This window comes from Lissotriton vulgaris, chromosome 2_1 (genome assembly GCF_964263255.1).
Source record: "Lissotriton vulgaris chromosome 2_1, aLisVul1.2, whole genome shotgun sequence".
Lineage (NCBI taxonomy): Eukaryota > Metazoa > Chordata > Amphibia > Caudata > Salamandridae > Lissotriton > Lissotriton vulgaris.
Genome location: NC_141687.1, coordinates 1,073,397,968 through 1,073,411,479, shown reverse-complemented (window position 1 = coordinate 1,073,411,479; position 13,512 = coordinate 1,073,397,968). Strand labels below are relative to the sequence as shown.

The 13,512-nt window shown below is 42.4% G+C and overlaps 1 protein-coding gene across 2 annotated transcripts in view; it reads left to right on the top strand.

Moving 5' to 3' along the window:
* The window catches only part of MFRP (membrane frizzled-related protein), a 227,923-nt gene extending 221,449 nt beyond the window's left edge, over positions 1 to 6,474 (top strand). For both annotated transcript variants that reach the window (XM_086958775.1, XM_086958774.1), the window contains exon 13: positions 5,998 to 6,474. In XM_086958775.1, the coding sequence (XP_086814901.1) occupies positions 5,998 to 6,222 (225 nt within the window). In that variant the 3' untranslated portion in view covers positions 6,223 to 6,474. The remainder of the gene's footprint in view (positions 1 to 5,997) is intronic.
* Positions 6,475 to 13,512: the final 7,038 nt, after the last annotated feature.

The window sequence follows — 13,512 nt, the reverse complement described above, 5'->3', positions numbered from 1 at the left end:
CACCCACCCCACCCAGCAACACCCACCTCACCTCCAACCCCAACCCCATCCCCCACCTGCCCCCCAAACAAACCCCTCAACATCCTACTCCCCCCACCCCAATACCTCATAGAACACTGAAGTATCTGTCACGGCATGGGCAACTTCGGGCCCAAAACAGAGCGCCCAAGGTCAACCATACCAATGGATCCCAAATACCCACTACACTAAGAACTCCCCCCTTCCCCCTAACATCTCCCACTCACGTAGGAGGCAGGTAGCCCCTATATTGGAGCACCCCGAACCCTTCTCACAGCCCCATCAATCGTTAGAATAACCAATTAGTCATGGCAATATACTCAGCATTCGGTCGTCTGTAAAGCAGAACATAGGTGGACAACTCCCCTCTGCAGGAGCATCTGGTATCCGTAGGCGGGCATGGCCCCCCATAGTCCCTCAGCTGCCCCTTCCTGAGTGGTTTGAGTCAGTAGGCGCAGCAGACTGGGACCCACCGCGAGAGGCAGTGCACTTTCGAGATCTGGACTTCCTATTCTTTTTGCTTCGGGTGTTCTGGTCACCCCGGCTCTGCGATGAATCTCTCGTGTGTCCCGGATCAAGGCCCGGTTGAGCATGGGGCCTGACTCTCACCGTTTCATCTGTCCACCTGAAGACGTCCTCTGGCGTATCAAAAAAGTGAGTCCGGGATTGAAAGACCACTTGTAGGTGGGCCGGGTAGAGCAAGGAATATTGAATCTTCAGGCCCCGAAGTTTCGCCTTGGCGGCCAGAAAGGAGTGCCGCTGTTGTTGTACAATTCTGGTGTAGTCGGGGAAGATCATGATCTTTTGGTTTTCAAAGAGAAGGGAGGCCTTGGCCCTCGCCTCCCGCAGTATAGTGTCTCTGTCATGAAAGTTCAGGATTCTAGCGATCACCGGCCTGGGCCGCTCTCCCACCGACGGCTTCTGTGTCAGGGCCCGATGGGCGCGTTCAATCACAAAGCAGCGGGACAAGACATCAGGGGGGAGCCAGCTCTCCAGCCATTGGGACAGAAATTGTTCCATTTTGCCCTTTTCACAGCCCTCCGGAAAACCTACAAAGCGAAGGTTGTTTCTGCGCGCCCGTCCTTCGGCATCCTCCACATGAAGCGCCAGACCCTTTTCAATATTCTCCATCGCCGCCATTTTCTGCTTCAGGGTCCCGACATCCTCTTCCACCACCGAAATCCTAGACTCGGCCTCTGTAATTCGCGCCTCAGCGTTCCGCAGGTCTTGTCGCAGGAGGGTCACGTCTGCCCCAACAGCCCCAATTTTGGCATCCAGCATGTCCCTTGATTGGGTTATTGCCGCCATTAGCGCCGCGTTGTCTGGCCCCGACCCCTGGCCACTTTGTGCTCCGGGACTGCCACTCGGTTCCGTAAACTTGTCGATGGGCCCCTGCTTAGCGGGCCCACCCCCCCCTCTGGTCATGGCCAAGGCTTACTCCGGTGCCACTGCCCTCAGAACGTCCGCAGATCCTCTTGGCGGGGCAATCCACACCTCCAACAGCTGCCAAGGGTATTTCACTGACCAGGTGCCCCCACTGCCGGCACACGCCTCGTGCACACCGCCGTCGTCTGCCCGGGGGAGGGGGAGGCTCCCGCAGTGCTTCCGCAGATCTCTTCAGGTCGAGCCCCTGCGTGAGTAAAATCCACCAGGGACACCTCTCCCTATGGGTCCCACCGCTTCAGAGTGTATGTGCCCGCCTTGTGGTCCTCCACGTCCGCCCAGGGGTACCCCAGGCCCGTAGTCAGGTCCGGCAGCGTGCTCAGGACCACATCATGGATTTAATCCGGTCCCACCGGTCCCCCTCACCCACCGAGCAATCACACCAATGTGGGGGCCCCCCGGGGGAGGCACTCACTGTTCGTCATCTACCGCCGCAGGGTCAGCCCAAGGTCCACACCACGCCAGCAGGCACGCCTCTCCAGGCACGGACACGAGTCACTCCGGTCCGTTCGACTGGCCTCCAGTCCACTGCCCCAGTGAGCACAGCTGTGGTATTCCCAGCGATCTAGTCTAGACGCATATCCGACCCCTCTGCTCCTTGGGCCCCACTGCGCCTGCACTCCTGTCCGAATACAGATGTTGGTATCGCCGGGCAGGAACCGCCAAACTCGAGGCCCCGGCTTCCCCAAGGCCAGGTAGGCCGCTGCTCCTCACCGGCGTCCTCTGGGCACCAGTCTCTTCCGCCGCCACAGCAGAGTTGGCCGAGGGCCCCCTCGTTGCGCCGCTGGTACCAGGCAGCCCCCAGCTCGGGCAGAAGGATCGCTCTGCCGGCCCTCGAGCGAGCTCTCCGGCTCGGGTGCGCCAAAATTGAGGCCCCGGCTTTGTCGTCCAGGACTAGGCCGCCTGCTGCTTCGGCCGGTTCCGCTGTTCTGGACGTCCCGGAGCGCCGCCTCCAGCACCGGATGACTCCAAACACCGTCCGCCACAATTGCCCCACAAACAGTGTGCTGTTCGGGTCCGGGGGCCAGGATGATCAGTCGGATATTATCGGGCCGGCGGGAGCTCTAGAAAGCTGCGTCCACCATCAACGCCGCTAAGCCACGCCCCGCTGTCAAATGTTTTAACTAATATTATATTTTATATTTTAATTATATGTACGTATTATTGTTGTTATATAAAGTAATGTGTTAAATATATGTATATGTACACATTTATTAAGTTTATAATGAAAAAGTGTAGTTAATTTGTTTTAAATAGTTAAAAAATAAAAGTAATGTAATGTATTTTGTTAATAGTACTTATATTTATTTATTATTTAATGTAATTTTAATTAATTTAAAAAGTCGATATTTTTTACATCTATATTTATTACAACGATATTTTTGAGTAGATATTTATGTACTTATCTGTTTAGGTATAGGGTGTCGACATTTTTGTAAACGATATTTATACAACTATATTTTTGTCAACTATATTTTTGTAATCGATATTTCAACACCCTACCATCCTGCTCCCAGACCATGTGTCCACAGACCTCACTTTACATGGCCTTTCTCTGTACACATTTATACTATGGGGTTCCTTCTTTTTTTCCAACTTCTTACCCGAAAAGAAATAATGATTTAAGTATGTGAATCCATGCATGGTCTGCAGATCCACATCCATGACTTCCACAACAAACAAGCATTGGCATAGCCAATAGGTCTCGCCTTTGAGATCTTATAAGTGTTTAGCCATGCAAAAGTTGATGTTGTTGCACCAAGAATATTGTGCTGCATAAGTAAATACTTATAAGGTTTCAAAAGTGAGACCTATTGGCTATGACATTGCTTGTTTTCATTTATCTATTATCCTGCCCCTATGTGAAATCCATGTTTTATTTTTGCACCTACTGTCATACATGAACTGCTGAGCTCTGAAAGAATTCCAAATAATGATGTATAGACATATGCGAAATTTGACTCATTTATTCTCTCTGTATCTATTTCTGAAAATAATAAAGTTAAAAAAAAAGAAATAGTGGTCAAACAAAGAATATAGTTGCCTTTCTAGTGAATGTCCTGCAGGTCTAATGCTCTCTACTAATCCCACCTGCTTCCGCCCTGTTGCCCCTCCCCAAAAAATTAAAGAAGTTTCTCAACATAGTGAAAACATATTAAAAATAAATATGCAAAGTCGATGTTTTTACTACCAATTTTCATGTATAGAACCTTCTTCGCTCATATAATCAGTTTCCATAAACAATTTACATGCCATATTGTATGAGGAAATAAGACCTGAAGAGAGTTACATATCAAGCCGGTCTCATGTCTCAGTGGAAAAACTTTCATGAGTCCGAGTTTGGGTGATTTCATGTAGATAAAAACAATTTAATGCACATTTGGGCAGTTGTAATTGAAAGGGAGCCCATTATACTAGCCAGCTTGAACTACTGAGCTGATTGTAGATGCAAGCACATGACAGATGAGAGGGAAGTCTGAAGATCCGTGGTGGTCCTTTTTCTGTCAAATGTGCAGCGATTTCAGACTGGCACACAGAAAATGTCATGTTGTTGTGAAGTTTTTTTATGCTGCTGTCATGGCAATTTAACAGTTAGTGCAAGCATTGTGAGAGTTTGTGGACGCATTTCTGAAGGTTTTGACATGGTATTGTGTTACAGTTCATTGACCGGACAAAGGGCAACAACAGGCAGTGTTGCAACATTTTTGGTGTGGTGGGTTAATGGGTTGCTTAAAGCGCATCCAAAACACCCACAAGCCAAGGGTGCTTAGAAACCTCTGTCCAGTGAAAGGAAGTATATTCGACAAAGTGGTGCAATCAACTAATTTGGTAAAAAGAAAAAATAATAATCTTTGGGGGGAGTTTTAGAGTTCCTATCACCAGATTCACTTGAATTCTTTGGATACCCTTACCAGTGATCCAAGCACAAACACCAGACCTATTTAATACCGAGGTACAAACTACTGTGTATTCAAATACACATTATGTGTTTAGACACTTAGAACAGGCAACAAGAACCATCACGTCACTTGACAAATCATAAGCTTCTTGGACCCTATCCTGGGCCTCTTATTCTAAACTACCTACCTTAGATCCTCTATGATCTTCAGTTTCTAAAGTTTTGTCTATGTTCTTGGATCCGGGTGATAGAGCAATTGAAAAGGCAAATGAAAATGCATTAAAAACTGCCCTCGAGCACACTAGCTTCCAGTTTTGAAGCTCGCCTTTCATTTTTTGTGTTCATCAGGTGTGGGAGCAAGGAGCTCATGGCCCATTTGTAAGCTGCTGCTTAATATGCAGAAATGCTCCATCATGCTACAAGTGCCTGCAAAGCTTCTCTGGACACGCCTCCGGTGGGCCTTGGTGGTTGGAAATAAATGCTTTGACTGGCAGCTCTTGAGGTTTCTTCCAATAGAAAGAACAAGCGCGCGGGAAAAGCATTGGCCGCGCTGGCGCCGAAAGTGAAAGTGTTCGCGATGCACTTACTTGTCGAAAGTGAAAGTGATTGCGATGCACTTAATTACCTGTCATGGAGAAAAGACAGATGGCAGCTGCGCGCGTGCATGCAGGCGTTACCGCCAGCTTGAGGCCAGCAAAAGCCTCTGGTAGCACTTTGAAAACCCCCTTACTAAAAGTCGAGCAAGCAGCACAAGCGCTGCTCTAGGCTCGACCTAAAAAGGGCTTTATTTAACTTTGGGATGCAGTATCTGTTCCTCTTGGATCCCCACATCCTCATTGATGTCTGGAAATATTTCTGCTACCCCTCCAAACCCCTGCATATTTCAGTTCATGATAGGATACATCAGTGCCTCACTTTCTGTAATGATCAAAGCAACAAAATTGGTCAGATGTGGTCAGCCACAATACAAGGCTATTCTGAGGTTCCACAAATCCGCAATGGAGACAGGGAAAAAAAATGCCTTATCAAATCAGAATCCTTCATTTCCCAATTTTTAGTAGACATGGCAAATCCAAAATAAATTGTTCCAACATCATTTATCTTATAGTTTTTCTGCTTTCGTAATAAACTAGTAAGTGGCTCCATCTAGTTAATTTTGGTGAAAATGTATTTAGCAGCTTTTGCTGTAGATTTTAAAGATATTTACATAAAGGGATTAACAATGACTTCAGCACGTTTTCCTCCATGCAACGTTTGACTCTCTTGACAGAGCTTCACAAAACTCTCTAGTTTTGAGTCAGTGTGGATGAAGCAAACTTTAGAAAAGTGCTATGCAGTTTCCGTAAATGGCAGCCAAATTATTAAAGATTATTGCTATTTACAGTTATGGTTACATTGCTCTCTATTCACATGCAGAGAGCAATGTAAGCATAACTGTAAATGACTGTCCCCAAATGTAACCATTTCTTTTAATTGCAATCATCCCACTTGCAACCACTGACTGAGTAAGTGATCACCTTTATAAAGAGTGCTTTGTGCCAAGCTGTCTCTGAACTACTAATTAACATCAGCTAACAATAAAAATGAGATTACTATGTTAATGGTTATGTCACTTCTGTGGCTGTTTTCCTCTACAGAGCCTGCAGGAGTTGCCATGCTACGATCATCTGCGCCCTCTAGTCTGTGCCCTCTTTGTGCCCAAGTGTACTCGGGATGGTGGAGTAGTGCAGCCATGCCGCTCCGTCTGCCTGCGGGCTGAACATGGCTGCCAGCCTTCCCTGAGCCTCCTCAACGTCGTCTGGCCTTTCAACTGCAATGTCCTGCCCGATTCAAGTGATCCTGTGGAGTGTGTTATGCCCTGACGGTTAAGGTCGACACCCAGCATGGCCAACGAGTGTCATCCTACTGAGATCTGCAATACTTTTACTTCCAAAGAGAAAGTCTACAGCACAAGTCACAGAGTGGGGAACAAGTCATGATTCCAAGACTTTTCCATCTTTCTTGGAGTGCAGAACTTCAATGCCAAATCAACATTTGGGTAGAGCTTGACTAATGGCCAGCGAGTGAGTTGCACTGAACTAAGACAGCAAATAGTGCTGAGAAAAACTTGGCATCCAGCATCCAGCAAGAAAGAGCTAGTGTTTACCAAAATTACAAAGGGCTCACAAGGAGAAGAGTTGTACGATGAAACATTGAGAAGGACTGACAGTGGTGTAGAAATCCAGTGAAAAAAGGGCAAGCCTTGATGGCAGTCATGCTTCCTTTTCCAAGGAGTAGTGTTAATTCTGCCATCTCTGATGACCATGTAGATAAAGAATGTTTGTTGTTCTTTGGGGAACGCGTATGCATGCAAGTGTATGTGTGTGTGTATTCATGTGTTTGTTTGACCTGTTTCTTGGATGGTACAGCTGTGATAATGGCTGATTTGAATGGTTGTTCTAGACTAGAGCCTTTAGTGGTCTGAATAGTCTCTCCACTTGTCAATCATCAGATCTATATTGCGCTAATAAGTCCTCTACATATAATGTACTGGATTCTGGCATGACATTTTATATATATCACAATCGCTGCATTTATGGTAAATTCAGAAGAAGCATTGTGCAAATCTATGATCTCTTGTCTATGAATTAATAAGACACTTCTAAGTGATGCTATGGTTGACCAACTTGGTTCTCCACTGCCCCTTCCTCTGGCTAGCCTTTGTTTAATTCCTGTCTCAGTTTTGGCTCCTTTTGAACTCTGCAGAATCTTCTCACTTCAAAAGATGATTTTTTAAAGATTAGAACAGTAACAAAGTACTTGTTTGTTTAGTAAGAGAGGACCCAGGCACAGCGGCTTTGGTGTCACTTAGCATGATCATCTTTTGTTTAGGTGAGTTTGTGTGTATTTTGGTGTGCTTGTATGTGTTTTTGTGTGTGTGTGTTCATGTGTGTGTATGTGTTGGAGTGGCTGTGTGAGTGTTTGGGGTAGTTCTAGGGCGACGATAATCTCAGAGCTTTCTAACATCCTCGGCCATCATCATTGAAAGCTAGAATCTAAAAAGTCTTATTATAGGAGCCAGGATTGGTATTTGGAAGAGTCTAGCTTTCTAAAATCCATCTTGACTTGCTCCGTGGTAGCCTATCATGGAATGACCCATCCTATTTGGACAAAGAAGTTCCTTGCGAAAAGCAGTTGTTGCCTTCTGCCTTGAAGCAGTGCAGTGATTACAGTGATTGATGTGTTCTCTGTTAAAACTTCAGTAGAAATACAAGTAAATATTTGCCCAAAAACAGATTTCCCTGCTCTGTTTTATGCCTTCTCTGTTTTTGTAATTCTATATGTGATTTCAATGCTCGGTCTGTATGTGTTTTTATTGAAATAGAAGTTTTATTAATACCTTACTCACCCTGATACACTGGTAAATAAGTTGAAACCACGGGCACATTTAGGATGTATTAGTATTTGTCTCAAATTATAGCATGTTTTCAATGGAATATTAATGAATATTAAGTGTTTTTGATTTAAAATGCTATCTACTACATGTGCATTAAATCTAAATCCTCTGTTGAAATGATTAGACATATTGTAATTGTAATGCATTTTTTAAACAAAGTTTATTAAATTCTTGTTAATACACAAAATATGCAATCAAAGACTTCATAATAAAGCAAGTGTCATAGCAGAATATGAGAACGTGGGTAATTGTTTCTCCATTCATAACATTAGGTAACACATTAGATGGGAGAGTATGTTGAAATTGAGAAATATGAGAACACCCAGAGGGTAATGCAAGTCAAGGTAAAGAGTGTACAACTGACTGTCAAACAATTCAAGCAGAGATTTCTAAGAATCTGGACCATTAGGTGCAAAAATATAACGTCCTTGTTTCTGAGATATGTGATCCCTTCTAAAGATGCTCGAGTAGTTAAGACCTTGGCTGATTCATTGACATGTTGTTGCTAGCTCATTTCCAGTCCTAGGATAGTGATTTGACCAACAACTAGACATTTGCCAATTCAAAGCTCATAGTGTTGTTCACTACAAGGGTCAAAGTACTCTCTGGAGCTCTGTGTTGGATATTGGTTTATTTTGCTCAAAATTTCTTTTTCCCGTACCTGGCAAGAGACAAATGGAGATATCTAGCGATTTTGTTTTTGCATTGCCAACGTTGCAAGTTTCTTTTTAGGTGGAGGTTTTCAGGTGTACAATAAACCATGAAGAATTATGAATATCTTATGTTGTACTAAGAGGAGTTGCAGGTCAGGACTCAGTAAATAGCCAGATTTTCTAAGCATGATTACTCTTCCTATTTCCATTTTCATTGTTATTCTGGTTAGGATTGAAACTGTTGATGGCTCTTCTTGATATGAAGACTTCTATATTTGGCTGTAGTATTATTTGCATTGCTGCTATTGGCTTTTGGAGTGTTGATTGTTACGTGAACTATGTTTTCATCTTATAAGCACTTAAGTGGGGGTTTGACTACTTATATTGTAACCAACCTGCTGATGCGTGTATTGCAACCTATAGTATGGATTTCCAATATTCATTTGAAATGTCACCTTTAAAACTAATAAAAAGTGTGATGGTATCATTTTGGTAAACACATTAGAACTTTAATAAATCTCTTGCAGCAAAGCTGAACCTAAGACTGACCACACAGCTGCAAGCTGTGTGGTTTTGTAGATACTTTCTTTGATATTATAGGGGATTGTAATGTAAATGTAACTAATATTGTCTTAAATTGAGACTTTCACAACATGAGATAAAGTTGGTACAACCTGGTCAAGAGCACCACAAAACAGAGAGCAGAAAACTTGGAAAACTCTCTCCTGAGTACCAATTAGATCTACATCTAAAAGCACTTAAAGACCCTCTAGGTGAGCTTGCCAGGTAAGGTGTTGGACAACACTTTTGGAAGTCTTTAACTATTCCAGAAATATTTGCCTTCTATAATACCCCAGATTTAAAAGTGATCACGTTCCCCATCTTGCTCTTTTTTTCTGTACTAATACAGTATGATTGGAAGTTAAAAGTGAATAGTGAGTTGAATTCAGGTGTAAAGTATAAAGCAAGTAATTGAGCCTCATCTGTAGAGATTGCATTACCATCCTGGCAAATTGAGGCACCATCCTGACAATTGATTGCAGCGGTCATCTCAGCTAAAGTGTATTTAGATAAATAATCAATAGGGCATTAAAAATAATGGGTAGTTTGTTCACATATTTATTCCTGTTCACTGTGAGTGCACTGTAGAACCTGCAAATAGGACTGATTCCAGAATCTGGTTTACAGCAACATTAAGATTTAGAGACAAACGGCCACATGCATCAATCTAGGATTTTGCATTTCCTAAATAGCGAAAATTAAGGAATCGCTATTTAGGAATTGCAAAATCCTATGCATCAAGAAATCCTAAAATGTTTTAGGATTTCTTAAATTTCGGAATTTGCGATTCCTTAATTGCGAATCGCAATCAAGGAATGGCATTACATTGATTCCTATGGGCCTAGAGGCCCAATGGAATCAATGCCATTTTGCATTTCTTTTTTTAGGAAATCGCAATTTGTTGATGCATTGCAAGGGTGCAGAGGGGGGTCCAAAGGACCCCCCCCCCTGCACCCCTGAAATGTATTTTAAAGTGCATGTTTCACACACACATGTCCTAAGGACATGTGTGTCTGTAACATGACACTTTTCAAAATGCATTTTTGTGCTTTTTGAAACAATTTCGCAAATTAACACGAGGGTCAACCTCGTGTTAATTTGCACTTCCTATTTCAAAATTCGCATTTTTTTTTTTAAATGATGCATTGCATTTAAGGAATCGCACAAATGCGATTCCTTAAATGCATTTGCATTTTTAGGAAATGCAAAACAAAACGAATTTTGAAAAAATGTTTCATGCATCCCAAAAACGTATTTACGAAGCGCAAACGGCCGAATTTACCGATTTGCACCGTTTGCACTTCCTAAATAGGTTGATGCATGTGGGGGTTAGGGCCTAATTGAGAGTTCAGTGGACTGGTTACTCTTTCACAAACATGACGGATATCTCATCTGCCATATTGCAAGTGCAGTATATCCTATGGCACTAGCAATATGTCTGATGGGATATCTGTCACTTTTGTGACGGAGGAATCCACCTGCTGAATTTTAAATTAGGCCTTTAATTACATAGGACTCTTGCACAAGTTGAACAAACATGCGGATTCTGGGTCCTTATTTCTCAAAATTAATGATCATAAGAACTAATATACTGTAGAACAATCCCAAATGACAAAACTTCAAAAGAAGTGGGCACGGACTCCAAATGATGAAGTGCAAGATTTATTGCTAGTGCTTTTTTATGTCCATGGCGCGTTTAGGCACCAAGAGATGGCCTTGATCACACGTTCGTGAATATGGCTTTTAAAAAGGAAATGGACTGACTACAAATGGATGGAATTGTTTGAAATAAAAAAAAAAGAATTCTGGAAGTTAAATGTTGGGCTGGACAATCCTATACTTACATCAAGCTCCAACCATGTTCTTCACAATGAATTGTAAAAACATACACATTTTTATGTGTAAAAACTCCTCATATGTACTTCTTTGGAAAATAGGTACACTAGACTGAGTCTTGCTCTCATAAGTTTGGTGTATTTGTGCCCATCATTTTATATACAAGCAGCTATATAGTCTTTGGTCTTCTATTGACTTTTCTGAATGGGGAGCCCTTGTTTTGAGTGCCCTTCTAAACTGCTTTATATTGTCCAATCTGGAATTATAAGATAGTCCCAGATACTAGTAAGTTGTTGCTTTACTCTTATGACACAATCATACCAGACCACACAACTGGTAGCTTGCTGGTGGCTTACCCTACCTAATTCTATTTCACTTGATCGTTTGTAGTGAAAGTAAAGAAACTACTTTTGGACATATGGAAATCCTTCTGAGTGACATTTAGGGGACATTAGGATTGAAACTTTGACCACATGTAATTTTCTAGGCATCGTAGACAACAAGGATAACCATGAGCTTCTTCTGTGTAACTTGAAATTAAAGGGTCCTATTCAAAAACTGCATTTTCTAGTATGTTAGTAGTACTACAATATTATTACTAACACACCACAAAATGCTATTTACAAAACTTCATGCAGAGGTCAGCAGCGGCTGCTGCCAAAATATACTGGTGGGCAGCGCGGGGCGAATAATAAAAAAGACGCACTTACCTGCTTCTCCCGCTGCCACTCTGCCTGCCGGACACCTCCGTGCTCCTCTTCTGGAAGTCCTAGGCACAGGCACCCAGACTCCCCACCTAATCCAGATGCTGCTCTCATGCTGTGAAAGCAGCGCCTGGATTGGTCTGAGTGGCCTGGTTAGGGAAATCATGTGCCATTTCTCCACCCAGCAGTACAATAAAGTTGGGTATAGAAATTCTAAGTGTGCCTGTCTGTGTGGCCTGCCTAAGATGGCCAACGAAGCAGACATGCTCACTTACAAGTGCCCTCCGCTCCTCCTTCCAGTCCGTCACTAGTGTTGAGAGTATTGCCTGGCCCCACCCTACACTCTGCAGTAAAATATAAAATCAACAGTAACATTGTTTTATTGACATTTTATTTTTCATTCTCTGTGGGGCAACGCTCCTCCACTGCTGAGAGGAGCTACCGCTGGCAGAGTTATCCACCTCTCCTTTTATGTACAGAGATCCTAGTCCCAACTGCGGAGATATCTGCACATGGATGTGTTCCATTTACTATGGATTGTTTTCAACTACTTGTTTTAACAACACATTTTTAACATTACATATTTGTTTACAACAATAACTTTGCATGTTTTATAAATTAATATGTGATTTAAAAAAGGTTTATAAAAGCAAGTTATTGAAAATGATCCCTCCACATATTAGTATTTTGTTGCATTTTAGGCATATTTTCAAATTATAATCCGATTTCCAGTTGCATTCTATTTAAAATGATTATTGTCCAAGAGAGGGAGCTTGGTTAGCCTTGCATGAGCTTTTCAAAAGGCAAAAAGCTGAGCCGCAGAACTTAATCCTGAGTGGAATTTTAACTCGCCTCTGCTTCAGAAGAAAAGGATGTTCCTGCACAGGCTAGTAAAATCCTACGAGTCTGTAGACAAAGCTTGGAACTAAAGCTCACAGAAATAATGAAGGAAATGCTGTGTTATTCTTAATGAATAAAATCAAATTCGAGTAGACTATGGCTCTGTCACTGTGTCAGTCTGCCAATATGCCACCATGAAGAATGGAATTGAATGTAGTATAACTTCAATTTCAAAAAACCATTAAATAATGCTTTGATGCTAAAGTTAGCATTGAAAACGTTCTTTTCAATAAAGTATATTTAATTGTGATTAGGGCTCTTGGTTTTATGGTATTTATTTTTTCAGCATTTCCGTCTGTATTAATCCATATTTCTTTTTTGATCTTTTTTTGTATTTATCCATTTTTATTTTGTATTTTCTGCATAAAGGAAGCAACAAGGGGTATTTTTCCACATTTATTTATCTGATAAATGTATACTCGCATTTGAATGTCCAAAAGGTTTTAGCAGTATACAGCGGAACAGCCTTATCTAAAAACACTTGCATTGTAGTATAGCATAAATAACTGTAGATCTGCACTTAATTAAGCTTAATTAGGAAATCTATTGTCGTTTTTAATCTCTCCTACCTCTCAATCTGTACACCTACTGACCTGGCACTCATGATTTACAGTAGAAAATAATCATTCAAAGAAGGCCTATTTTCCATATTTTTCTGTATTTAAAAATAAATACAGACAGGAAAATAAATAGTTTTCTGTCTGTATTTATCTGTAACAATCAGTAAAAATGGAAAATTAGGAGCCTTAATTGTGATGTAACAGTTTTTGTCATAAAGAACCCAATGCGTTTAGTTTGTTTTCACTGTAACAACTGATATCCCTGCACACATAGGTGTATGTTTTAGTAGTAAACGTGGGTGGATCAGGGGGGCGTGGCTAGCGGCCGAACATGGCGGCAGCATAGAGGACTAGCTCCGGCAGGGAAGCGGCCTCTCCATCTATCCGCACGTTAATCCGTGGCTAAATCTTACCTCCGACGGAGGCACCGAACGCCCGAGACCGGGCGGAACTGGCGGCAAGTACCCGGACAGAAATCGAGGGCTGGATGACGGAGTTATCG